At 39.4% G+C, this 26447-nt stretch overlaps 1 protein-coding gene across 1 annotated transcript in view; it reads left to right on the forward strand.

Annotated features, from left to right (window-relative positions):
- TEX11 (testis expressed 11) overlaps positions 1–26447 on the forward strand; it is a 376012-nt gene that overhangs the window by 48912 nt on the left and 300653 nt on the right. The window contains exons 7-8 of the mRNA XM_059050388.2: positions 468–548; positions 639–758. Coding sequence (XP_058906371.1) covers positions 468–548; positions 639–758 — 201 coding nt within the window. The remainder of the gene's footprint in view (positions 1–467; positions 549–638; positions 759–26447) is intronic.

The following is a 26447-nucleotide window of genomic DNA, read 5'->3' on the forward strand; positions in this document are numbered from 1 at the left end:
TACTGTGAGCTTCTTCAGGGTGCCTGGCATGTAAAGGATACATAATAAACATTTGCTGGACTAAGAAAAATGTTATTAGAGACATAATTAAAAACTACAACCGAGGTACGTTGACTTATAGTCTAGTGCTTAGCATATAACTTTCTTCAAGTATGTGAGGCATTAAGTTTTAGAACTTCCTCTTCCTGTCTAAATTATCTCAATGTTTTCTTTTAGTATTTTCTTAGAAGATGTGTTTTCAAGTCTATTAATTTTTTATTATTGCTTTTCTTAAGACCGTTTCTCTTTTAATTATGGAGTTCCAAGCAGAACACAGAACTCTAATAAATGCTGTTAGTTTTTTCTTTTCTTTGGATTACACTACTGAATATGGACAGAGGATTAAATATTTTCTCCAGTATAATCCTCAGTCAGTTTGGAAGAGGTGTGAATTTAAAAAGAATTATTTTCTAACTTCTGTCTTCCAGATGAATATGAAAACAGGAAAAGGATGGTTGGATGTTGGAGATGCTGTGATCGCTGATCAATTTTTTCAAGCTGCCATGGCTGTAAGTTACCATTGATTTTTAGCTGTGGCAGTTATTAGTAACAGTTGTGGTTATTATCATCATTACGTTGTATTGTGGTTTATTTTCCAGGTTCTGGAGCAGTTATATGTCAAATTATTGCAGAGTTGCTCCACTGAGGTCCATGTGACTATGCAGAAGACTACTGTGGAGAGGGACGTTTTCAGAGTGCTTTCTTACCAAGCAGAGTCAGTAGGTATCATAATCACTAGGGCCTCACAGTGGGGCATTTTATATATGTAAATGCAGAAGTGATGACATGTAACCTATTAGAAGAAAGTCAGGTGTCATTGGTCTTTTATAGGATATTATATTTGGCCTTTTTAATATCTTGTTTTATATCTGAAGGTGACATTACTAATGGTGATTGGTACGTATTGGAGTGGATGAGATTGAAAAGACTTATATAGCTAATCATCATTTTCAACCACTGCATGTAATATCTATCATTTATTTGTGGCAGTGGCCTCTACTTAAAATACCTGTCTCTGTGAATATCTTACATTCACAGTCTACCTAAAATATTTGCCGAAAAAGAGCCTTCACATTGGCAATTATTCTCGGTTGTTTGCTGATGTTTCTTAAAAGTCTGCTGATGTCAGTGTTCAGAGTTGTACTTTACCTCTGTTTGGCTTGTGAGTTTTCTTCTTTTGTCACCATGCAGTTAGGTGTGCATTTTCAGTTGACAAAATGTAAGCTGTGATGAGTTTACTCTCTGAAATTATGTAATTCTAGAAGTGAAGGAGACCTTAAAATCATCTAGCGTAATCTTATTTTTATTTTTTAACATCTTCATTGAGATATTTATAATTTGTATACTATAAAATTAACACATTTAAAATGTACAATTCAGTGGTTTTAGTATATTCATAGAAATGTACAACCTTCACCACAATCTTAAGTTTAAAATGTTTTCATTACCCCGAAAGAAACCCCCTATCCATTAGCAGTCACTCCCTATTCATCCTGACCCCAGCTCTAGCAACCACTAATATACTTTCTGTCTTTATAGATTTACCTGTTCTGGGCATTTCATATAAATGAAATCATACAGTATTTAGTCTTTTGTGATTAGCTTCCTTTTACTTAGCATGTTTTTAAGGTTCATCTGTGTTGTAGCATGTATCAGTATTTTTATTACCAAATAATGTTCTACTGTATGGATATACTAAATTTTGTTTATCCATTAATCTATTGATGAACATTTGGATTGTTTCCAGTTTGGGGCTATTATGAATAATTCTACTGTGAACAATAACATACAGATTTTTGTGTGTACATTTTAAAATTTCTTTTGGATATATACCTAGGAGTAGAATTGCTGAATAACATGATTATGTTTAACCTTTTGTGAAACTGCCAGACTGTTTTCCACAGTGGCTGTACCATTTTACACTTCTGGCACTTGTGTCTGAGGGCTCCAATTTCTGAATATCTATGAGTTTTATAGATTTAGCACTTATATTTAGGTCTTTGATCCATTTCAAGTTTATTTTCGATTATGGCATGAGGGTGGGAGTCCAACTGCATTTTTTTTTTTTTTTGTGATACGCGGGCCTCTCACTGTTGCGGCCTCTCCCGTTGCGGAGCACAGGCTCTGGATGTACAGGCTCAACGGCCATAGCCCATGGGCCCAACCACTCCGTGGCATGTGGGATCCTCCCGGACTGGGGCATGAACCCGTGTCCCCTGCATCGGCAGGCAGATTCTCAACCGCTGTGCCACCAGGAAGCCCCCCAACTGCATTTTTTTGCATATAGCTATCCAGTTGTCCCAGCGCTATTTATTGAAAAGACTATTCTTTCCCCATTGAATGGTCTTAGCACTGTTGTCAAAAATTAATTGATCCTGGGCTTTCCTGGTGGTGCAGTGGTTGAGAATCTGCCTGCCGATGCAGGGGACATGGGTTTGTGCACTGGTCCAGGAAGATCCCACATGCCGTGGAGTGGCTGGGCCCGTGAGCCGTGGCCGCTGAGCCTGCGCATCCGGAGCCTACTCCGCAATGGGAGAGGCCACAACAGTGAGAGGCCTGTGTATCACACACACACACAAAAATAATTGATCCTGGCGAGGCTCTGGAACTCTTATTTGAATTTGTGGCATGGAGAGATCATAAGGTGGTATTATCCCGATTTTATGAATGAGGAGCCTGAAGCTCAGATAGAATGCCCTAAAACCAATGACACATTGAGTAAATAATAATTAAATAAGAAGGCTAATAGAGGAGACCTTCAAGATGACAGAGGAGTAAGACATGGAGATCACCTTCTTCCCCACACATACATCAGAAATACATCTACATGTGGACGACAACTACAGAACACTTACTGAATGCTGGCAGAAGACCTCAGACTTCCCCAAAGGCAAGAAACTACCCATGTACCTGGTTAGGGCAAAAGGAAAAAGAAAGACAGAGACAAAAGAATAAGGAGGGGACCTGGACCTCTGGGAGGGAGCTGTGAAGGAGGAAAAGTTTCCACACACTAGGAAGCCCCTTCACTGGTGGAGACAGCAGTTGGCCAGGGGGGAAGGTTTGGGGCCATGGAGGAGAGTGCAGCAACAGGGGTGCAGAGGGCAAAGCAGAGAGATTCCCGCACAGAGGATCGGTGCCGACCAGCACTCACCAGCCCGAGAGGCTTGTCTGTTCACCTGCCTGGGACGGGTAGGGGCTGGGAGCTCAGGCTCCAGCTTCAGAGGACAGATCCCAGGGAGAGGACTGGGGTTGGCTGTGTGAACACAGCCTGAAGGGGGCTAATGTGCCACAGCTAACCAGGAGGGAGTCCAGGAAAAAGTCTGGAACTGCCTAAGAGGAAAGAGACCACTGTTTTGGGGTGCGAGAGGAGAGGGGATTCAGACCACCGCCTAAACTAACTCAAGAGATGGGCTTGAGCTGCGGCTGTCAGCGTGGGCACCAGAGACGGGCATTAAAAGCTAAGGCTGCTGCTGCAGTCAAGAAGCCTGTGTGCAAGCACAGGTCACTATCCACACCTCCATTTCCGGGAGTGTGTGCAGCCCGCCATTGCCAGGGTCCCGTGATGCAGGGACAACTTCTCTGGGAGAACACATGGCGCACCTCAGCCTGTTGCAATATTATGTTGGCCTCTGTTGCCGCAGGCTCGCCCCACATTTCATACCCCTCCCTCCCCCCAGCCTGAGTGAGCCAGAGCCGCCTAATCAGCTGCTACTTTAACCCCATCCTGTCTGAGCGAAGAACAGACACCCTCAGGTGACCTACACGCAGAGGCGGGTCCAAATCCAAAGCTGAACCCCAGGGGCTGTGTGAACAAAGCAGAGAAAGGGAAATTTCTCCCAGCAGCCTCAGGAGCAGGGGATTAAATCTCCACAATCAATTTGATGTACCCTGCATCTTTGGAATACCTGAATAGACAACGAAGCATCCCAAAATTGAGGCAGTGGACTTTGGGAGACACTGTAGACTTGAGGTTTTCTTTCTGCATCAAATTTGTATCTGGTTTTATGATTATCTTAGTTTAGTATTTAGAGTTTATTATCATTGGTAGATCTGTTTGTTGATTTGGTCTCTTCTTTTTCCTTTATGTGTGTGTGTGTGTGTGTGTATGTGTGTATATATATATATATATATATATATATATATATATATATATATAATTTTTTTTTCTTTTTCTCTTGGTGAGTGTGTATGTGTACACTTCTTGTGTGATACTTTTCTGTATAGCTTTGCTTTTACCATTTGACCTAGGGTTCTGTTAGTCCATGTTTTTTCTTTGGTTTTTTTTTCTTAGTAGAGTTTTTAGTGCTTGTTATCATTGGTCGATTTGTTTTTTGGTTTGGTTGCTCTCTTCTTTCTTTCTTTTTTTCTCCCTTTGCTTCTGAGCCGTGTGGCTGACAGGATCTTGGTGTTATGGCCGGGTGTCAGTTCTGTGCTTCTGAGGTGGGAGAGCCAAGTTCAGGACCTTGGTCCACCAGAGACCTCCCGGCTCCACGCAGTATCAAACGGCGAGAGCTCTCCCTGAGATCTCCATCTCGACGATAAAGCCAGCTCAACTCAACGACCAGCAAGCTACAATGCTGGACACCCTATGGCAAACAGCTAACAAGACAGGAACACAACCCATTAGCAGAGAGGCTTCCTAAAATCCTAATAATGTAACAGACACCCCAAAACACACCACTGGTAACAGTCCTGGCCAGCAGAAAGACAAGATCCAGCCTCATCCACCAGAACACAGGCACTAGTCCCCTCCACCAGGAAGCCTACACAACCTACTGAACCAACCTTAGTTAACCACTGGGGGCAGACACCAAAAACAACGGGAACTATGAACCTGCAGCCTGCAAAAAGGAGACCCCAAACAGAGTAAGTTAAACAAAATGAGAAGACAGAGAAACACACAGCAGATGAAGGAGCAAGGCAAAAACCCATCATACCAAACAAATGAAGAGGAAATAGGCAGTCTACCTGAAAAACAATTCAGAATAATGACAGTAAAGATGATCCAAACTCTTGGAAATAGAATGGAGAAAATACAAGAAACCTTTAACAAGGACCTAGAAGAACTAAAGACTAAACAAACAATGATGAACAGCACAATAAATGAAATTTAAAATTCTCTGGAAAGACTCAGTAGCAGAATAACTGAGGCAGAAGAACAGATAAGTGACCTGGAAGATAAAATAGTGGAAATAATTAGTGCAGAACAGAATAAAGAAAAAACAATGAAAAGAATTGAGGACAGTCTCAGAGACCTCAGGGCCAAAACTAAACGCACCAACATTCAAACAATAGGGATCCCAGAAGAAGTAGAGAAAAAGAAAGGGACTGAGAAGATATTCAAAGAGATTATAGTTGAAAACTTCCCTAACATGAGACAGGAAATAGTTAATCAAGTCCACGAAGTGCAGAGGATCCCATACACAATAAATCCAAGGGGAAACATGCCAAGGCACATGTTAAGCAAACTATAACAAATTAAATACAAAGAACAAATATTAAAAGCAGCAAGGGAAAACCAAGAAATAACATACAAAGGAATTGCCATAAGGTTACTGGTGATCTTTCAGCAGAAACTATGCAAGCCAGAAGGGAGTCGCAGGGCATATATAAAGTGATGAAAGGGAAAAACCTACAACCAAGATTACTCTAAACAGCAAGGATCTCATTCAGGTATGACGAAGAAATTAAAACCTTTACAGACAAGCAAAAGCTAAGAGAATTCAGCACCAGTAAGCCAGCTTTACAATATATGCTAAAGGAACTTCTCTAGGTAGGAAACACGAGAGTAGGAAAAGACCTACAATAACACACCCAAAACAATTAAGAAAATCGTAATAGGAACATACATATCGATAAGTACTTTAAATGTAAATGGATTAAATACTCCAACCAAAAGACATAGGCTGGCTGAATGGATACAAAAACAACACCCATGTATATGTGGTCTACAAGAGACTCCCTTCAGACCTAGGGATATATACGGACTAAAAATGAGATGGAAAAAGGTATTCCATGCAAATGGAAATCAAAAGAAAGCTGGAGTAGCAATTATCATATCAGACAAAAGAATCTTTAAAATAAAGAGTATTACAAGAAACAAAGAAGGACAGTATATAATGATCAAGGGATCAATCCAAGAAGAAGATATAACAATTGTAAATACTTGTGCACCCAGCATAGCAGCACCTCAGTACATAAGGCAAATGCTAACAGCCATATAATGGGAAATCGACAGTAACACAATCATAGTAGGGGACTTTGACACCCCACTTTCACCAATGGACAGATTATCCAAAATGGAAATAAATAAGGAAACACAAGCTTTAAATGATATATTAAACAAGATGGACTTATTTGAAGTTTATAGGAAATTCCAACCAAAAACAACAGAATACGGTTTCTTCTCAAGTACTCATGGAACATTATCCAGGATAGGTCATATCTTGGGTCACAAATTAAGCCTTGGTAAATTTAAGAAAATTGAAATTGTATCAAGTCCCTTTTCCGACCACAGTGCTATGAGACTAGGTGTCAGTTACAGGAAAATTTCTGTAAAAAATACAAACACATGGAGGATAAAGAATACACTACTAAATAACCAAGGGATCACTGAAGAAATCAAAGAGGAAATCAGAAAATACCTAGAAACTAATGACAATGAAAACAGGATGACCCAAAACCTATGGCATGCTGCAAAAGCAGTTCTAAGAGGGAAGTTTATTGCAATACAATCCTACCTCAAGAAACAAGAAACATCTCAAACAACCTCACTTTTCATGTAAAGCAATTACAGAAAGAACAAAAAACACCCAAATGTAGCAGATGGAAAGAAATCATAAAGATCAGATCAGAAATAAATGAAATGAACGAAACAGTAGCAAAGATCAATAAAACTAAAAGCTGTTTTTCTGAGAAGATAAACAAAATTGATAAACCATTAGCCAGACTCATAAGGAAAAAAGGGAGAAGACTCAAATTAATAGAGAAATGAAAAAGGAGAAGTAACAACTGATATTGCAGAAATACAAAGATCATGAGAGATTAGTACAAGCAACTATATGCCAGTAAAATTGACAACCTGGAAGAAAGGGACAAATTCTTAGAAAAGCACAACCTTCTGAGACTGAATGAGGAAATAGAAAATGTAAAGAGACCAATCACAAGCACTGAAAATGAGACTGATAAAAATCTTCAAACAAAAGCCCAGGACGAGATGGCCTGACAGGCGAATTCTATCAAATATATAGAGAAGAGCTAACACTTATCCTTCTCAAACTCTTCCAAAATATAGCAGAGGGAGGAACACTCCCAAACTCATTCTATGAGCCCACCATGACCCTGATACCAAAACCAGGTAAAGACATCACAAAGAAAGAAAACTACAAGCCAATATCACTGATGAACATAGATGCAAAAATCCTTAACAAAATACTAGCAAACAGAATCCAACATCACATTAAAAGGATCTTACACCATGATCAAGTGGGGTTTATCCCAGGAATGCAAGAATTCCTCAATATATGCAAATCAACCAATATGATAAACCATATTAACAAATGGAAGGAAAAAATCCATATGATCATCTCAATAGATGCAGAAAAAGCTGTTGACAAAATTCAGCATCCATTTATGATAAAAACCCTCCATAAAGTAGGCATAGAGGGAACTTTCCTCAACATAATAAAGGCCAGATATGACAAACCCACAGCCAACATTGTCCTCAATGGTGAAAAACTGAAAGCATTTCCAGTAAGATCAGCAATAAGACAAGGTTGCCCACTCTCACCACTATTATTCAACATAGTTTTGGAAGTTTTAGTCACAGCAATCAGAGAAGAAAAAGAAAGAAAATGAATCCAAATCGGAAGAGAAGAAGTAAAGCTGTCACTGTTTGCAGATGACATGATGCTATGCAAAACGAATCCTAAAGATACTTCCAGAAAACTACTAGAGCTAATAAATGAATTTGGTAAAGTAGCAGGATACAAAATTAATGCATGGAAATCTCTTGCATTCCTATACACTAAGGAAGAAAAATCTGAAATAAAAATTAAGGAAACACTCACATTTACCCCTGCAACAAAAAGAATAAAATAGCTAGGAGTAAACCTACCTAAGTAGACAAAAGACCTGTATATAGAAAACTCTAAGACACTGATGAAAAAAATTAAAGGTGATACAACCACATGGAGAGATATATCATGTTCTTGGATTGGAAGAATCAACACTGTGAAAAAAACTCTACTACCCTAAGCATTCTACAGATTCAGTGCAATCCCTCTTAAGCTCCCAGTGGTATTTATCACAGAACTAGAACAAAAAATTTCACAGTTTTGTAGGGAAACACAAAAGACCCCGATTAGCCAAAGCAATATTTTTTTTTCAGTACGCGTGCACCGGACGCGCAAGCTCAGTGGCCATGGCTCACGGGCCCAGCCGCTCTGCGGCATGTGGGATCCTCCTGAACCAGGTCACGAACCCGTGTCCCCTGTATCGGCAGGTGGACTCTCAACCACTGTGCCAGCAGGGAAGCCCCTAGCCAAAGCAATCTTGAGAAAGAAAAACAGAGTTGTAGGAATCAGGCTCCCGGTCTTCAGACTATACTACAAAGCTACAGTAATCAAGACAGTATGGTAATGGCACAAAACCAGGAATATAGATCAGTGGAACAGGATAGAAAGCCCAGAGATAAACCCAAGCACATATGGTCACCTTATTTTTGATAAAGGAGGCAAGAATATACAATCTAGAAAAGACAGCCTCTTCAGTAGGTGTTGCTGGGAAAACTGGACAGCTACACATAAAAGTTTGAAATTAGAACCCTCCCCAACATCATGCACAAAAATAAACTCAAAATGGATTAAAGACCTAAATGTAAGGCCAGACACTGTCAAATTCTTAGAGTAAAACATAGGCAGAACACTATGACATAAATCATAGCAAGATCCTTTTTGACCCACCTCTTAGAGAAATGGAAATAAAAACAAATGGGACCTAATGAAACTTAAAAGCTTTTGCACTGCAAAGGAAACCATAAACAAGACCAAAAGACAACCCTCAGAATGGGAAAAAATACTTGCAAATGAAGCAGCTAACAAAGGATTAATCTCCAAAGTTTACAAGCAGCTCATGCAGCTCAATATCAAAAAACAAACAACCCAGTCCAAAAATGGGCAGAAGACATAAAAAATGGGCAGAAGACATAAATAGACATTTCTGCAAAGAAGATATCCAGATTTCCAACAGACACATGAAAGGATGCTCAACATCACTAATTGTTAGAGAAATGCAAATCAAAACTACACTGAGGTATCACTTCACACCACTCAGAATAGCCATCATCAAAAAATCTACAGACAGTAAGTGCTGGAGAGGGTGTGGAGAAAAGGGATCCCTTTTGCACTGTTGGTGGGAATGTAAATTCATACAGCCACTATGGAGGTTCCTTAAAAAACTAAAAATAGACCTACCATACGACCCAGCAATCCCACTAATGGGCATATACCCTGAGAAAACCGTAATTCAAAAAGAGTCTTGTACCAAAATGTTCATTGCAGCTCTATTTACAATAGCCAGGACATGGAAGCAACCTAAGTGTCCATCATCGGATGAATGGATAAAGAAGATGTGGCACATATATACAACGGAATATTACTCAGCCATAAAAAGAAACGAATTTGAGTTGTTTGTAGTGAGTTGGATGGACCTAGAGTGTGTCATACAGAGTGAAATAAGTCAGAAACAGAAAAACAAATACCGTATGCTTACACATATATATGGAATCTAAAAAAAAAAGAAGAGGTCTCAAGAGCCTAGGGGCAGGGCAAGAATAAAGATACCAACATAGAGAATGGACTTAGTACACAGAGAGGGGAAACAGTAAGCTGGGAGGAAGTGAGAGTATGAGAGAGTGGCATGGACCTATATACACTACCAAATGTAAAATAGATAGCTAGTGGGAAGCAGCAACATAGCACAGGGAGGTGAGTTTGGTGCTTTGTGATCACCTAGATGGGTGGGATAGGGAGCGTGGGAGGGAAACGCAAGAGGGACGAGATACGGGAATATAATTATATGTATAGCTGATTCATTTTGTTATAAAGCAGAAAGTAACACACCATTGTAAAGCAATTATACTCCAATAAAGACGTTAAAAAAAGCCAAAAAAAGAGCTATAATTTTTCGATCTGTGTCAACTAAATATAGGAGGAATAGAGTTACAATAATATCTTCGAAACTGTAAATCAAGTTTAATTATCTAGAGAACAAATTAAATTAAATTGATCTAACTTGGCCATTGCTTTAAAAAATTTTACCTGTATTTATCAGTCTGGGATTGCACCGCCTTTCCGATTCTAAAAGGCTATTCCAACCAAGAGCCTTTTGATGAGGAAATGACACAGGGATTGGAGTGTAATAAAATACCAAGTATGTTATTTTGAATTTTTCTCATGCTTGAGAACAGAAATACCTTACGCTTTGAAAAAATGGTGCAATTTTATATTTTCCATTTGACTACCTTAAAACGTTCATTGTCTTTTAATGAAACTACAGGGGGCAAGAGCAAAGATGAAAAGATGTAGGACTGTAAAAGTGATGGCTTTTAGCTTCTAGTACTTGAGTGAAAGCAGTACAATAAAGTAAGATGGAGTGCAGCAGCAAGTTTTGTGCCTTGAAGCCTCCTCTTTGTGGCAGTAATTTGGAATTAATTTGTGCAGCTTCTCAATAAAAGGCTTTATGTTTAAAGAAAACATTAATTTATCCTAAATGTGAGGGTTTATTTCTGGACTCCTGATTCTGTTCCATTGATCTATATGTTTCTCCTTTTACCAGTGCCACACTGTGTTGATTACAGTAGCTATGTAGTCAGTTTTGAAATCAGGAACTATGAGTTTAGAGCTTTGTTAGTTTTCAAGGTTATTCAGCTCTTCTGGGTGTCTTGCATTTCCATATGAATTTTAGGATATGCTTGTCAATTTTTGCAACAAATCAGCTGGGATCCTGATAGGAATAGCATTCAGTCTGGATCAATTTGAGGAGTATTGCTATCTTAATAATGTTAAGTATTCTGATCCATGAATATGAGACATCTACCCATTTATTTAGGTTTTGTTTAATTGCTTCTCATTTTTTTAAATGATGAAACTGAGGTTCAGAGAGAAGGTGTGAGTTAGTTGAAGATCTAAGACCAGAACCAACATTTTCTGACTTTTAGTCTAACTCTCCCTACCTTGCAACGTAGGTTGGCTATTTAAAAAGAGAACGCCTTGTGGTAGTTTTGGCTTGCCTTGTAATGTTAGTATCTTTTTGGGGCTACTTTAATGCAACTACTAGAAAAAACTGATAAGAAGTCCAGCAGGTCTTGGTCTTATGTCTTAACTATTTCATGAACTTGCTGTATGACCTTGGGCTGTTACTTAAACTCCTCAAGACTATAAAATTTCAATATTTAAGAAACCAACTCCCTATATAATACACTGTGTCAGGGGTACATTTGGCTTGATAGCAGTTCATGTGAGAAAAAAACCTAAGTGCTTTATTTAATTTTTTTATTGACGTATAGATGATGTACAGTATTATATGTTACATGTGTACAATATAATGATTGACAATTTTTAAGGTTATACTCCAGTTATAGTTATAAAATATTGGCTATATTCCTGTGTTACATGATACATCCTTGTAGCTTATTTTATACATTATAATTTTTTTCTCTTTTAAAAAAATTTTTAAAAACATTTTATTGGAGTATAATTGCTTTACAATGGTGTGTTCATTTCTGCTTTATAAAAGTGGATCAGCTATACATATACATATATCACCATATCTCTTCCCTCATGTGCCTCCCACCCTCCCTATCCCACCCTTCCAGCTGGTCACAAAGCACCGAGCAGATCTCCCTGTGCTATGCGACTGCTTCCCATTAGCTAACTATTTTACATTTGGTAGTGTCCATAAATGCACTACCACTCTCTCACTTTGTTCCAGCTTACCCTTCCCCCTCCCCGTGTCCTCAAGTCCATTCTCTAGTAGGTCTGTGTCTTTATTCGATCTTGCCCCTAGGTTCTTCATGAACATTTTATTTATTTTTTTTTTTGGTGGTACGTGGGCCTCTCACTGTTGTGGCCTCTCCAATTGTGGAGCACAGGCTCTGGAAGCACAGGCTCAGTGGCCGTGGCTCACGGGCCCAGCCGCTCCGCGGCATGTGGGATCTTCCCAGACCGGCGCACAAACCCGTGTCCCCTGCATTGGCAGGCGGATTCTCAACCACTGCACCTCCGGGAAAGCCCTTCATGAACATTGTAAAATTTAGATTCTCTCTCTATATATATATGTGTGTGTGTGTGTGTGTTAGCATATGGTATTTGTTTTTCTAACTTACTTCACTCTGTATGACAGACTCTAGGTCCATCCACCTCACTATAAATAACTCAATTTCGTTTCTTTTTATGGCTGAGTAATATTCCATTGTATATATGTGCCACATCTTCTTTGTCCATTCATCTGTTGATGGACACTTAGGTTGCTTCCACGTCCTGACTATTGTAAATAGAGCTTTAATGAACATTGTGGTACATGACTCTTTTTGAATTATAGTTTTCTCAAGGTATATGCCCAGTAGTTGGATTGCTGGGTCGTATGGTAGGTCTATTTTTGGTTTTTTAAGGAACCTCCATACTGTTCTCCATAGTGGCTGTATCAACTTACATTTCCACCAACATTGCAAGAGGGTTCCCTTTTCTCCACACCCTCTCCAGCATTTAATGTTTGTAGATTTTTTTCATGATGGCCATTCTGACCAGTGTGAGATGATATCGCATTGGAGATTTGATTTGCATTTCTCTAATTAATGATGTTGAGCATTCTTTCATATGTTTCTTTTCAATCTGTATATCTTCTTTGGAGAAATGTCTGTTTAGGTCTTCTGTCCATTATTGGATTGTGGTTTTTTTTTATATTGAGCTGCATGAGCTGCTTGTAAATTTTGGAGATTAATCCTTTGTCAGTTGCTTTGTTTGCACATATTTTCTCCCATTTTGAGGGTTGTGTTTTCGTTTTGTTTATAGTTTCCTTTGCTGTGCAAAAGCTTTTAAGTTTCATTAGGTCCCATTTGTTTATTTTTGTTTTTATTTCCATTTCTCTAGGAGGTGGGTCAAAAAGGATCTTGCTGTGATTTATGTCATAGAGTGTTCTGCCTAGGTTTTCCTCTAAGTGTTTTATAGCGTCTGCTCTTACATTTAGGTCTTTAATCCATTTTGAGTTTATTTTTGTGTATGGTGTTAGGGAGTGTTCTAATTTCATTCTTTTACATGTAGATGTCCAGTTTTCCAGTTCTATGGGATTTATTCTTCAGTTTGTTAATATGGTGTATCACATTGATTGATTTGCATATATTGAAGAATCCTTGCATACCTGGGATAAATCCCACTTGATTATGGTGTATGATCCTTTTAATGTGTGTTTGGATTCCGTTTGCTTGTATATTATTGAGGATTTTTGCATCTATGTTCATTAGTGATATTGGTTTGTAGTTTTCTGTTTTTGTTACATCTTTGTCTGGTTTTGGTATCAGGGTGATGGTGGTCTTGTAGAATGAGTTTGGGTGTGTTACTCCCTCTGCTGTATTTTGGAAGAGTTTGAGAAGGATAGGTGTTAGCTCTTCTGTAAATGTTTGATAGAATTCCCCTGTGAAGCCATCGGGTCCTGGGTTTTTGGAAGATTTTTTGGAAGATTTTTCATCACAGTTTCAATTTCAGTGCTTGTGATTGGTCTGTTCATATTTTCTTTTTCTTCCTGGTTCAGTCTCGGAAGGTTGTGTGTTTCTAAGAATTTGTCCATTTGTCCATTTCTTCCAGGTTGTCCATTTTATTGATATATAGTTGCTTGTAGTAATCTCTCATGATCCTTTTTAATTCTGCAGTGTCAGTTGTTACTTCTCCTTTTTCATTTCTAATTGTATTGATTTGAGTCTTCTCCCTTTTTTTCTTGATGAGTCTGGCTACTGGTTTATCAATTTTGCTTATCTTCTCAAAGAAACAGCTTTTAGTTTTATTGATCTCTGCTATTGTTTCCTTCATTTCTTATTGCTTTCTGATCTGATCTTTATGATTTCTTTCCTTCTGCTAACTTTGGGGTGTTTTGTTCTTTCTCTAATTGCTTTAGGTGTAAGGTTAGGTTGTTTATTTGAGATGTTTCTTGTTTCTTAAGGTAGGACTGTATTGCTATAAACTTCCCTGTTAGAAGTGCTTTTGCCGCATCCCATAGGTTTTGGGTCATCATGTTTTCATTGTCATTTGTTTCTAGGTATTTCTTGATTTCCTCTTTGATCTCTTGGTTATTAAGTAGTGTATTGTTTAGCCTCCATGTGTTTGTATTTTTTACTGATTTTTTCATGTAATTGATATCTGGTCTCATAGTGTTGTGGTCAGAAAAGATACTTGATACAATTTTAGTTTTCTTAAATTTACCAAGGCTTGATTTGTGACCCAAGGTATGATCTATCCTTGACAATGTTCCATGAACCCTTGAGAAGAAAGTGTATTCTGTTGTTTTTGGATGGAATGTCCTATAAATATCAGTTAAGTCCATCTTATTTAATGTGTCATTTAAAGCTTGTGTTTCCTCATTTCTTTTCATTTTGCATGATCTGTCCATTGGTGAAAGTGGGGTGTTAAAGTCCCCTACTATGATGGTGTTACTGTCGATTTCCCCTTTTATGGCTGTTAATATTTGCCTTATGTATTGAGGTGCTTTTATGTTGGGTGCATAAATATTTACAATTGTTATATCTTCTTCTTGGATTGTCCCCTTGATCATTATGTAGTGTCCTTATTTGTCTTTTGCAATAGTCTTTATTTTAAAGTCTATTTTGTCTGATATGAGAATTGCTACTCCAGCTTTCTTTTGATTTCCCTTTGCATGGGATATCTTTTCCCATCCCATCCCTTTCAGTTTGTATGTGTCCCTAGGTCAGAAGTGGGTCTCTTGTAGATTAGCATATATATGGGTGTTGTTTTTGTATCCATTCAGCCAGCCTGTGTCTTTTGCTTGGAGCATTTAATCCATTTACATTTAAGGTAATTATCGACATGTATGTTCCTATTACCAATTTCTTAATTGTTTTGGGTTTGTTATTGAAGGTCTTTTTCTTCTGTTGTGTTTCCTGCCTAGAGATGTTTCTTTAGCATTTGTTGTAAAGCTGGTGTGGTGATGCTGAATTCTCTTAGCTTTTGCTTGTCTGTAAAGGTTTTAGTTTCTCCATCAAATCTGAATGAGATCCTTCCTGGCTAGAGTAATCTTGGTTGTAGGTTTTCCCCTTTCATCACTTTAAATATGTCCTACCCCTCCCTTCTGGATTGCAGAGTTTCTCCTCAAAGATCAGCTGTTAACCTGTGGGGATTCCCTTGTATGTTATTTGTGGGTTTTCCCTTGCTGCTTTTAATAATTTTTTTGTATTTAATTTTTGATAGTTTGATTCATATGTTTCTTGGTGTGTTTCTCCCTGGATTTATCCTGTATGGGAGTCTCTGTGCTTCCTGGACTTGATTAACTCTTTCCTTTCCCATATTAGGGAAATTTTCAACTCTAATCTCTTCAAATATTTTCTCAGTCCCTTTGTTTTTCTCTTCTTCTTCTGGGGCCCCTGTAATTCGAATGTTGGTAGGTTTAATATTGTCCCAGAAGTCTCTGAGACTGTCCTCAATTCTTTTCATTCTTCTTTCTTTATTCTGCTCTGCAGTAGTTATTTCCACTATTTTATCTTCCAGGTCACTTATCCGTTCTTCTGCCTCAGTTATTCTGCTATTGAGTCTTTCCAGAGAATTTTAAATTTCATTTATTGTGCTGTTCATCATTGTTTGTTTACCCTTTAGTTCTTCTAGGTCCTTGTTAAAGGTTTCTTGTGTTTTCTACATTCTATTTCCAAGATTTTGGATCATCTTTACTGTCATTATTCTGAATTGTTTTTCAGGTAGACTGCCTATTTCCTCTTCGTTTGTTTGGTCTGATGGGTTTTTGCCTTGCTCCTTCATCTGCTGTGTGTTTCTCTGTTTTCTCATTTTGCTTAACTTACTCAGTTTGGGGTCTCCTTTTCACAGGCTGCACGTTCGTAGTTCCCGTTGTTTTTGGTTTCTGCCCCCCAGTGGCTAACTAAGGTTGGTTCAGTGGGTTGTGTAGGCTTCCTGGTGGAGGGGTCCAGTGCCTGTGTTCTGGTGGATGAGGCTGGATCTTGTCTTTTTAATGGCAGGTCCATGTCTGCTGGTGTGTTTTGGGGTGTCTGTCACCTTAGTATGATTTTAGGCAGCCTCTCTGCTAGTGGGTGTGGTTGTGTTCCTGTCTTTCTAGTTGTTTGGCATAGGGTGTCAAGAACTGTAGCTTGCTGTTCATTGGGTGGAGCTGGGTCTTGGCATTGAGGTGGAGATCTCTGGGAGATTTTTGCCAGTTGATAGTACATGGAGCTGTGAGGTCTCTTGTGGACCAATGTCTGGAACTTGGGTCTCCCACCTCAGAGGCACAGCCCTGACCCCTGGCCGGAGCACCAAGATCCTGTCATCCACATTGCTCAGAATAAAAGGGAGAAAAAAAGGAGAGAAAGAAAAATATAAAATAAAATATAATAAAATAAAAATGTTATTAAACAAAACATAATCATTAAAATTTTTTTAAGTAATTAAAAAGAACAAAAGAAAGAAGTGAGCATCCAAAGCAAAAAACAAGTCCACCAATGATAACAAGCCCTGAAAAGTATACTAAAAGACAAACCAAAAAATGGACAGACAGAACCCTAGAACAAATGGTAAAAGGAAAACTATACAGAGAAAATCACACAACCAAGTATACACATACACACTCAGAAAAAGAGAAAAAGGGAAAAAAATATATATATATATATCGTTGCTCCCAAAGTCCACCTCCTCAATTTGGGATGATTCATTGTCACTTCAGGTATTCCACAGATGCAGGGTATGTCAAGTTGGTTTTGAACAATTAATCCACTGCTCCTGAGGCTGCTGGGAAAAATTTCCCTTTCTCTTCTTTGTTCACACAGCTCCTGGTGTCAGCTTTGGATTTGTCCCTGCCTCTGGGTGTAAGTTGTCTGAGGGCGTCTGTTCTTACTTAGGCAGGACGGGGTTAAAGGAGCAGCTTATTCGGGGGCTCTTCCTCACTCAGGCTGGGGGAAGAAGGGGTACGGAGTGCGGGGCGAGCCTGCGGTGGCAGAGGCCGGCGTGACGTTGCACCAGCCTGTGGTGTGCCTTGTGTTCTCCCGGGGAAGTTGTCCCTGGATCACAGGACCCTGGCAGTGGTGGGCTGCACAGCTTCCTGTGAGGGGCGGTGTGCATAGTGAGTTGTGCCAGCATACAGGCTTCTTTGTGGCTGCAGGAGCAGCCTGAGCGTCTCATGCCCGTTTCTGGGGCCGTGCTGATAGCCTCGGTTTGCGCCCGTCTGTGGAGCTCCTTTAAGCGGCTCTCTTAATCACCTCTCCTCACGCACCAGGAAACAAAGAGGCAAGAAAAAGTCTCTTGCCTCTTCAGCAGCTCCAGACTTTTTCCTGGACTCCATCCCACCTAGCTGTGGCGCACTGCCCCCCTCAGGCTGTGTTCATGCAGCCAACCTCAGTCCTTTCCCTGGAATCTGTCCTCTGAAGCCCGAGCCTCAGCTCCCAGTCCCCGCCTGCCCTGGCAGGTGAGCAGACAAGCCTCTCGGGCTGGTGAGTGCCAGTCAGCACCGATCCTCTGTGCAGGAATCTCTCCGCTTTGCCCTCTACACCCTTGTTGCTGCACTCCCCTCTGTGGCTCCAAAGCTTCCCCCCTCTGCCACCGGCAGTCTCTGCCTATGACAGGGCTTCCTAGTGTGTGGAAACCTTTCCTCCTTCACAGCTCCCTCCCACTGGTGTGGGTCCCGTCTCTATTGTTTTGTCTCTTTTCTTTTTTGTTTTGCCCTACCCACGTGCGTGGGGAGTTTCTTGCTTTTTGGGAGGTCTGAGGTCTTCTGCCAGCGTTCAGTAGGTGTTCTGTAGGAGTTGTTCCACTTGCAGATGTATTTCTGATGTATTTGTGGGGAGGAAGGTCATCTCCACGTCTTATTCTTCTGCCATCTTGAAGCTCCCCTCTACCTATTCATTTATTTATTTATTTATGGCTGTGTTGGGTCTTCATTGCTGTGTACCAGCTTTTTTTAGTTGTGGTGAGTGGGGGCTACTCTTCTCTCTGCGGTGCGCGGGCTTCTCATTGTTGTGGCTTTTTGTTGTGAGCACGGGCTGTAGGCATGCAGGCTTCTGTAGTTGTAGCGCGTGGGCTCAGTAGTTGTGGCTTGTGGGCTCTAGAGCTCAGGCTCAGTAGTTGTAGCGCATGGGCTTAGTTGCTCCGTGGCATGTGGGTTCTTCCCAGCCAGGGCTCGAACCCATGTCTCTTGCATTGGCAGGCAGATTCTCAATCAGTGTGCCACAAGGTAAGCCCCTAGCTATTTATTTCTAAAGAGACTCCCAAACTGTTTTTTAGAGTGGATGTGACATTTTAATTCCCACCAGCAATATATGAGAGATCCCATTCTCTGCATCCATGCCAGCATTTGGTATTGTGACTTATTTTAGCTGTTCTATTAGACGTGTAGTGATATCTCATTGGTTTTAATTTGCCTTTCACTAATGGCTAATGATGTTGATTTTTTAAATGTACTTATTTTCCATTTGTATATTCTCTTTTTAAAAAAAATTTGGTTATTTGTTTATTTGGCTGCTTTGGGTCTTCGTTGCTGCGCGCGGGCTTTCTCTGGTTGCGGCGACTGGGGACTACTCTTTGTTGTGGTGTGTGGGCTTCTCCTTGTGTAGCTCAAGCTCTAGGTGCATGGGTTTCAGTAGTTGTGGCTCAGTGGTTGTGGGTCGTGGGCTCTAGAGTGCAGGCCCAGTAGTTGTGGCGCATGGGCTTAGTTGTTCCACGGTGTGTGGGATATTCTTGGACCAGGGCTGGAACCAATGTCCCCTGCAGTGGCAGCTGGATTCTTAACCAGTGTACCACCAGGGAAGTCCCACCATTTGTATATACTCTTAGGTGAGATGTCTCTTCATGTCTCTTGGCCATGTTGTAATTGGATTGTTTGATTTTTTTACTGTGAATTTTGAGAATTATATATTCTAGATTTGAGTTCTTTGTCAAATATGTGTTTGTAAGTGTTGTCACTTAGTCTGTAGCTTGTCTGTTCAGTCTTTTAATCGGGTTGCAGAACAAAAGTAATTTTGATGAAGTCCAATTGATTTATTTCTGTTATCGATTATGCTTTTGGTATTCTGTCTCAAAACTCTTCACCAAGCCTTAGATCTGAAAGATTTTCTCTTATATTTTCTTCTAAAAGTTTTATAGCTTTACCTTTTGCATTTAAATCTATTATTGATTTTGAGTTAATTTTTGTGTAAGTTGTGAGGTTTAGGTTGAGTTTCCTTTTTTGTTTATGGATATCCAGTTGCTCCAGCACCTTTAGTTGAAAAGACTATCCCTCCGCCATTGAATTGCTTTTGCACATTTGTTAAATGTCAGTTGGCCATACTTGTGTGGAAGGATTTCTTTCTGGGATCTCTATTCTCTCCTTTTGATCTATGGGTGTATCCTTCTTTCAGTACCACTCTGTCTTGGTTACTATAGCTATAAAGTCTTGAAAATGTGTAGAGTCATTCTTTCCATTTTATTATTATTTTTCAGAATTATTTTAGCTATTCTAATTCCTTTTTCTTTACATATAAATTTTAGAATAATCTTGTCCACATTTACACAGAGTTTTTGCTGGAATTTTCATTGGAATTATGTTCAGCCTATATATCAATTTGGGGAGAATTGACATCTATTATTTTCATTTGTTGCTTGTCCTTTAGTTGTCATATCTGAGAAGCCATTGCCTGATCCAGGATCATGAAGATTTACTCCTGAATTTTAGTCTAAGAATTTTATAGCTTTTAGCTTTACATGTAAGCCTTTGATCTACTTTGAGTCAATTTTTCATATGACATGAGGTAGGTATGCAATTTCATTCTTTTGTATTGGGTATCCAGTCCTAGCACCATTTTTAAAAAGAGACTATTCTTTCCTCATAGAATTGTCTTTGCACCCTTGTCAAAAATCAATTGACCCTAAATGTAAGCACTTATTTCTGGACTGTTAGTTTTATTCTGTTGATTTATATGTCTTTCCTTATGCCAATATCATAGTCTCGACTATGGTAGCTTTGTAGTACGTTTTGAAATAGTAAGTATTAGCCTTATGACTTTGTTCTTCTTTTTCAAAATGGTTTTGCCTGTTGTGGGTCCCTTAAATTTTTAGATGAATCTTAAGATCAGCATGTCAGTGTCTGCAGAAAAAGCCAGCTAGAATTTTGATGGAAATTGCATTGTATCTTTGGCTTAATTTGGAGAGCATTGCCATTTTAAGACTATTAAGTCTTCTGATTTGTGAACATGGGATATCTTTCTGTTTATTTATGCCTTCTTTAATTTCTTTCAACAATGTTGTATAGTTTTTAGTGTATAAGTCTTGCAGTTCTTTTGTTAAATTTATTTCTAATTTTTAATTTTTTGTTGTAATTTAAATGGAATTGATTTCTTAATTTCATTTCTGGTTTATTCATTGTTAGTGAAAAGAAATACAATTGATTTTTGTTTATTGTATGCTGTAACCTGGCTGAACTTGTTTATTAGTTCTTCTAGTTTTTTTGTGTGGATTTCTATGATATTCTCTATATAAGATCATGTCGGGCTTCCCTGGTGGCGCAGTGGTTGAGAGCCCGCTTGCCAATGCAAGGGACACGGGTTCGTGCCCCGGTCCGGGAAGATCCCACGTGCCGTGGAGCGGCTGGGCCCGTGAGCCGCGGCCGTGCTCCGCAATGGGAGAGGCCACAGCAGTGAGAGGCCCACGTACCGCAAAAAAAAAAAAAAAAAAAAAGATCATGTCATTTGAGAATAGAGAATTTTATATAGGGATTATACTCATGAATAAATTTAACAAAAGAAGTGAAAGAAAGCCAGAAAATTTTATTGAAAGAAATTAAGATCAAAATAAATGGAAAAATATTCTATATTCATGGATTGGAAGGCTTAATATTGTTAAGATGACAGTATTCCCCCAAATTGATCTACAGATTGAATTCAATCCCTGTCAAAATTCCAGCTTCCTTGCTTTTTGCAGATATTGATACCCTTATCCTAAAATTCATATCAGCACTCATGAGACCCAAAACAGGCAAAACAATCTTGAAAAAGAACAAAGTTGGAGGACTCACATTTCTTAATTTCAAAACTTGCTGCAAAACTGTAGTATCAAGATAGTGTGCCACTGGTGTGAAGACATATAGATCAGTTGAAAAGAACTGAGAGTCCAGAAATAAACCCCCATATTTATGGTCAAATACCTGAAAGTAAGAGTTGAAAATATAAAACTCTTAGAATAAAACATAGGTATAAATCTTTGTGACCTTAGGTAAGGCAGTGATTTCTTAGATATGACACCTCAAGCACAAGCAAAGAAAAAATCGCTAAATTGGCCTTCACCAAAATTTTAAACTTTCTTTTATAAAAATAAATAAATGGGCTTCCCTGGTGGCGCAGTGGTTGAGAATCCGCCTGCCGATGCAGGAGACACGGGTTCGTGCCCTGGTCCGGGAAGATCCCACATGCCGCGGAGCAACTAAGCCCGTGAGCCATGGCCGCTAGGCCTGCGCGTCCGGAGCCTGTGCTCCGCAACGGGAGAGGCCACAACAGTGAGAGGCCCGCATACCGCAAAAAAATAAATAAATAAATAAATAAATTTATTTATTTATTTATTTATTTATTTATTTATGGCTGTGTTGGGTCTTCATTGCTGCGTGCGGGCTTTCTCTAGCTGTGGTGAGTGGGGGCTACTCTTTGTTGTGGGGCATGTGCTTCTCATTGTGCTGGCTTCTCTTGTTGTGGAGCACAGGCTCTAGGCATGCGGGCTCAGTAATTGTGGCTCACGGGTTCTAGAGTGCAGGCTCAGTAGTTGTGGTGCATGGGCTTAGTTGCTCCGTGGCATGTGGGATCTTCCTGGACCAGGGCTCGAACCTGTGTCCCCTGCATTGGTAGGTGGATTCTTAACCACTGTGCCACCAGGGAAGTCACAAAATTTTAAACTTTTGTTCATCAAAAGACACTATGAAGTCAGTAGGCTGCTACAGAATGGGAGAAAATGTTTGCATGTCATATAACTGATAATTATCTAGCATCTAGAATACATAAAGAGTTCTTGGAACTCAGCAAAGAAGTATAAATAATTCAAATTTAAAATGAGCAAAACACTTGAGTAGGCATTTCTCCAATGACGATAAACAAATGGCCAATAAGCACATGGAAAGATGCTCAACATTATTAGTCATTAGAGAAATGCAGATGAAAACCACAATGAGATGCCACGTTGCAGACACTCAGATATGTATAAATACAAAAATGGAAAATAAGTGTTGGTGAAGATATGGAGAAATTGAAATCCTCATATACTGCTGATGGGAATGTAACATGGTGCAGCTGCTGTTGAAAGCAGTTTGGAAGTTCTCAAAAAGCTAAACATAAAGCCTCCATATGACTTAGCAATTCTACTCCTAGGTATATGCACAAGAGAATTGAAAACATATGTTCATACAAATGCTTGTAACACAAATTCATAGCAGCATTGTTCATAATAGCTCCAAAAAGGAAACAACTGGAGAGGGAAAGGGGGGAGGGACAATTTAAGGGTATGGAATTAAGAGATACAAATTACTGTGTATAAAGTAGATAAGCAACAAAAATATATTGTATAGCACAAGGGAATTATAGTCATTATCTTGTAATAGCTTTAAAGAATATAATCTGTAAAAATACTGAATCACTGTGCTGTACATCTAAAGTAATGTAATATTGTAAATCAAGTATACTTCAATAAGAAATACATATGATATAAAAAATTAAAAGAAAAACCTAAAACAAAATGGGAACAATCCAGATGTCAATCAGCTGATGAATGGATAAACAAAATGTAGCATACCCATATAATGGAATATTTAATCCATGATACAACATGGGTGAACTTTGAGAACACTTTGCTAGGTGAAAGAAGCTAGATATGAAAGGCCATGTATTATTATTATATGACTGTATGTATATTACATTTCCAGAATAAGCAAATCCATAGAGATAGAAAGTAGCTTATTGGTTGCCAGGGACTGGAAGAAAAAGGTGATAGGTAGTGGTTACTAATGGGTACAGGGTTTTATTTGGGGATGAAAATGTTCTGGAAATAGTGGTGATGGTTGCACAACCTTGTGAATATACTAAAAACCACTTCAGTGGTTTTAAAATGCAGTTCATTGTGCACTTTAAAATGTTGAATTTTATGGTATATGAATTATATCTCAAAACAAAAGACCTATGAATGGGGCTTTTCCATGGAGCTGCCAGACTGGTCAATTAGTGATGATTCTCTGGGGATGGGGCTTTTTTGGCTCTTCCAAACTCATTCTGTCCTTTTCATTGCCTAATATGGTTCCCAATCTACTGGTTTTCAAGGCTTTTGCAGGGCTGGAGAGGGGTTTATCAAATGAGCAATTTATTATTTATTTATTTTATTTTGTTTTATTTTTTTTGGTACGTGGGCCTCTCACTGTTGTGGCCTCTCCCGTTGCGGAGCATAGGCTCCAGACGTGCAGGCTCATGGGCCCAGCTGCTCCACGGCACGTGGGATCTTGCCGGACCGGGGCATGAACCCGTGTCCCTTGCATCGGCAGGTGGACTCTCAACCACTGTGCCACCAGGGAAGCCCAAATGACCAATTTAAACTACTACAGGCTTGTTGGCCTTACCAAGTTCTTTTATTCAAGAAAAATCAGCTAATTTTATTGAGTAAACACCTCTAAGATCGTTGCAAATTCTTTTTTAATTTCCAGAGTTCTGAAAAAGTTAATTTTGACAATTTTTGCCCAAGTCCTTATTGCTTTCCTGGAGGAATGGAGTTTCAGAGATCTTTAAGTCACTATTCTAGGAGTGATTCTTCTAAAATTGATTTTCATATGTTGATCTTGCATCTTTTTTTTTTTGACTGCGTTGGGTCGTGGGCTTTCTCTACTTGCAGCGGTGAGCGGGGGCTACTCTTTCGTTGTGGTGCGTGGGCTTCTCATTGTGGTGGCTTCTCTTGTTGTGGAGCACAGGCTCTAGGTGTGTGGGCTTCAGTAGTTGTGGTGCACGGGCTTAGTTGCTCCATGTCATGTGGGATCTTCCCAGACCAGGGCTCAAACCCGTGTCCCCTGCATTGGCAGGTGGATTCTTAACCACTGTGCCACCAGGGAAGCCCAATCTTGCATCTTATATCTTTGCTGAATTCACTTATTCTAGAATTTTTTTGTAAATTTCTTGGAATTGTCTGTGTAGACTATCATGTCATCTGCAGATAGGGGCAGTTTTATTCCTTTCCAATCTGTATTTCCTTTATTTCCTTTTCTAGCCTATTGTGCTGGCTGGGACTTTCAATACTATGTTGAATAAGAGTGGTGAGGATGAATGTGATTTTTTTGGACATGTTATAATGGAATGTGGCAACCTTGGTATAGCTACATAACTCACTTAACCAGTATTTTGCAAATTACCAGTTCATATTGTTACAAAATCATGCATGGGTAAAAGATGGAGTCAAAGTATAAGATAGATCCATGGGTTTTAATGAAAAAATTCATTCATGAAAAGTTCATTTGTGTGGTTCCAGAATTCACACTGCAACTAACCTTTAAGAAGCTGCCACTTGCTTAGTTTTGGTGTTGTATCAAAGAAGAATAGCTTCAATTATCTGAAAAGACTATTTTCCAACTGCATGTATTTGTAAGAATGGATTTTCTTCATATACTTCAATCAAAACAACATTATAGTACGTATAATGCAGAATCAGATATGAGAATCCAGGTGTTCTATTAAACCATTTACAGATTTGTAAAAATGTAGTACAGTGGTACTTTTCTGCTAATTTTTTTATTTTTGGAAAATATAGTTTTCACAAGAATGTGTTATTTATATTAACATATTCAACCTCATTTTTCAATGAATACATATTTTTTTAAATTTCCATTTTAATTTATAATATGGTAAATATTGATAGCTTTAAAGTAGATAGACAAAATCTCTTTTGAGTCCTCAATTTTTAAGAGTTATAGGGCCCTGAGACCAAAAAGAATCAGAACTGTGACTTCCCTGGTGGTGCAGTGGTTAAGAATCCGCCTGCCAGTGCAGGGGATACGGGTTCAAGCCCTGGTCCAGGAAGATCCCACATGCCACGGAGCAGCTAAGCCTGTGCACCACAGCTACTGAGCCTGCGCTCTAGAGTCCATGAGCCTCAGCTACTGAGCCCACGAGCTGCAACTACTGAAGCTTGCGTGCTCTAGGGCCTGTGTGCCACAACTACTGAGCCCGTGTGCTGAAGCTTCTGAAGCCTGCGTGTGGCTAGAGCCTGTGCTCTGCAACAAGAGAAGCTACTCTGATGAGAAGCCTATGCACCGCAATGAAGAGTAGCCCCTGCTCTCCACAACTAGAGAAAGCTCCCACGCAGCAACAAAGACCCAACACCGCCAAAAAATCAATGAATGAATGAATCAATCAACTATTAATAAAAAAGAATCAGAACTGTTTTGGTGTAGGATTGATCTAGATCCATGATTCTCAATGTGTGGTTCCTGGACCAGCAGCATCAATATCACCTGGGGACTTGTTTGAAATGAAAATTCTTGGGTGCCACTCCAGACTCAGTGAATCAGAATTCTGGAAGTAGGGTCCAACAATCTGTGTTTTAGCAAGACTTCCATATGATTCTGTTTATGCTAAAATTTGAGAATCATTAATATAGCATATTCTGTCAGGATGTTTGACAATGAGAAGAAAAATTGAGTTGTAGCTGCTGAGAGAAGCACAGTCAAAGGAACTTTATTTTCAAAATAGAATATATAGGAACACATTATAGGTAGAATATAAAAAAGCAGGAAGAAGATTGGAGGAGTTTGATAAAGAGGAAGGCATAATTAATGGGTCATATACCAGAAGGAGATGGAAATGAATCTGATCAAATACGTGTACAGAGGGAAAAACATTTATTTAGTGCCTGCTATATAAGTCAGTGCTCTGTGCACTAGAGATAAAAAGACCAGGGAATTCCCTGGCGGTCCAGTGGTTAGGACTTGGTGCTTTCACTGCCATGGCCAGCTTTCAATCCCTGGTCAGGGAACTAAGATCCCGCAAGCCAGCAGTCCCCAACCTTTTTGGCACCAGGGACCGGTTTCGTGAAAGACAATTTTTCCATGGACCAGGGAGGGGTGGGATGGTTTCGGAATGATTCAAGTGCATTACATTTATTGTGCACTTTATTTCTATTTCTATTACATTGTAATATATAATGAAA

The sequence above is a fragment of the Kogia breviceps genome, chromosome X (genome assembly GCF_026419965.1).
Source record: "Kogia breviceps isolate mKogBre1 chromosome X, mKogBre1 haplotype 1, whole genome shotgun sequence".
Classification (NCBI taxonomy): domain Eukaryota; kingdom Metazoa; phylum Chordata; class Mammalia; order Artiodactyla; family Physeteridae; genus Kogia; species Kogia breviceps.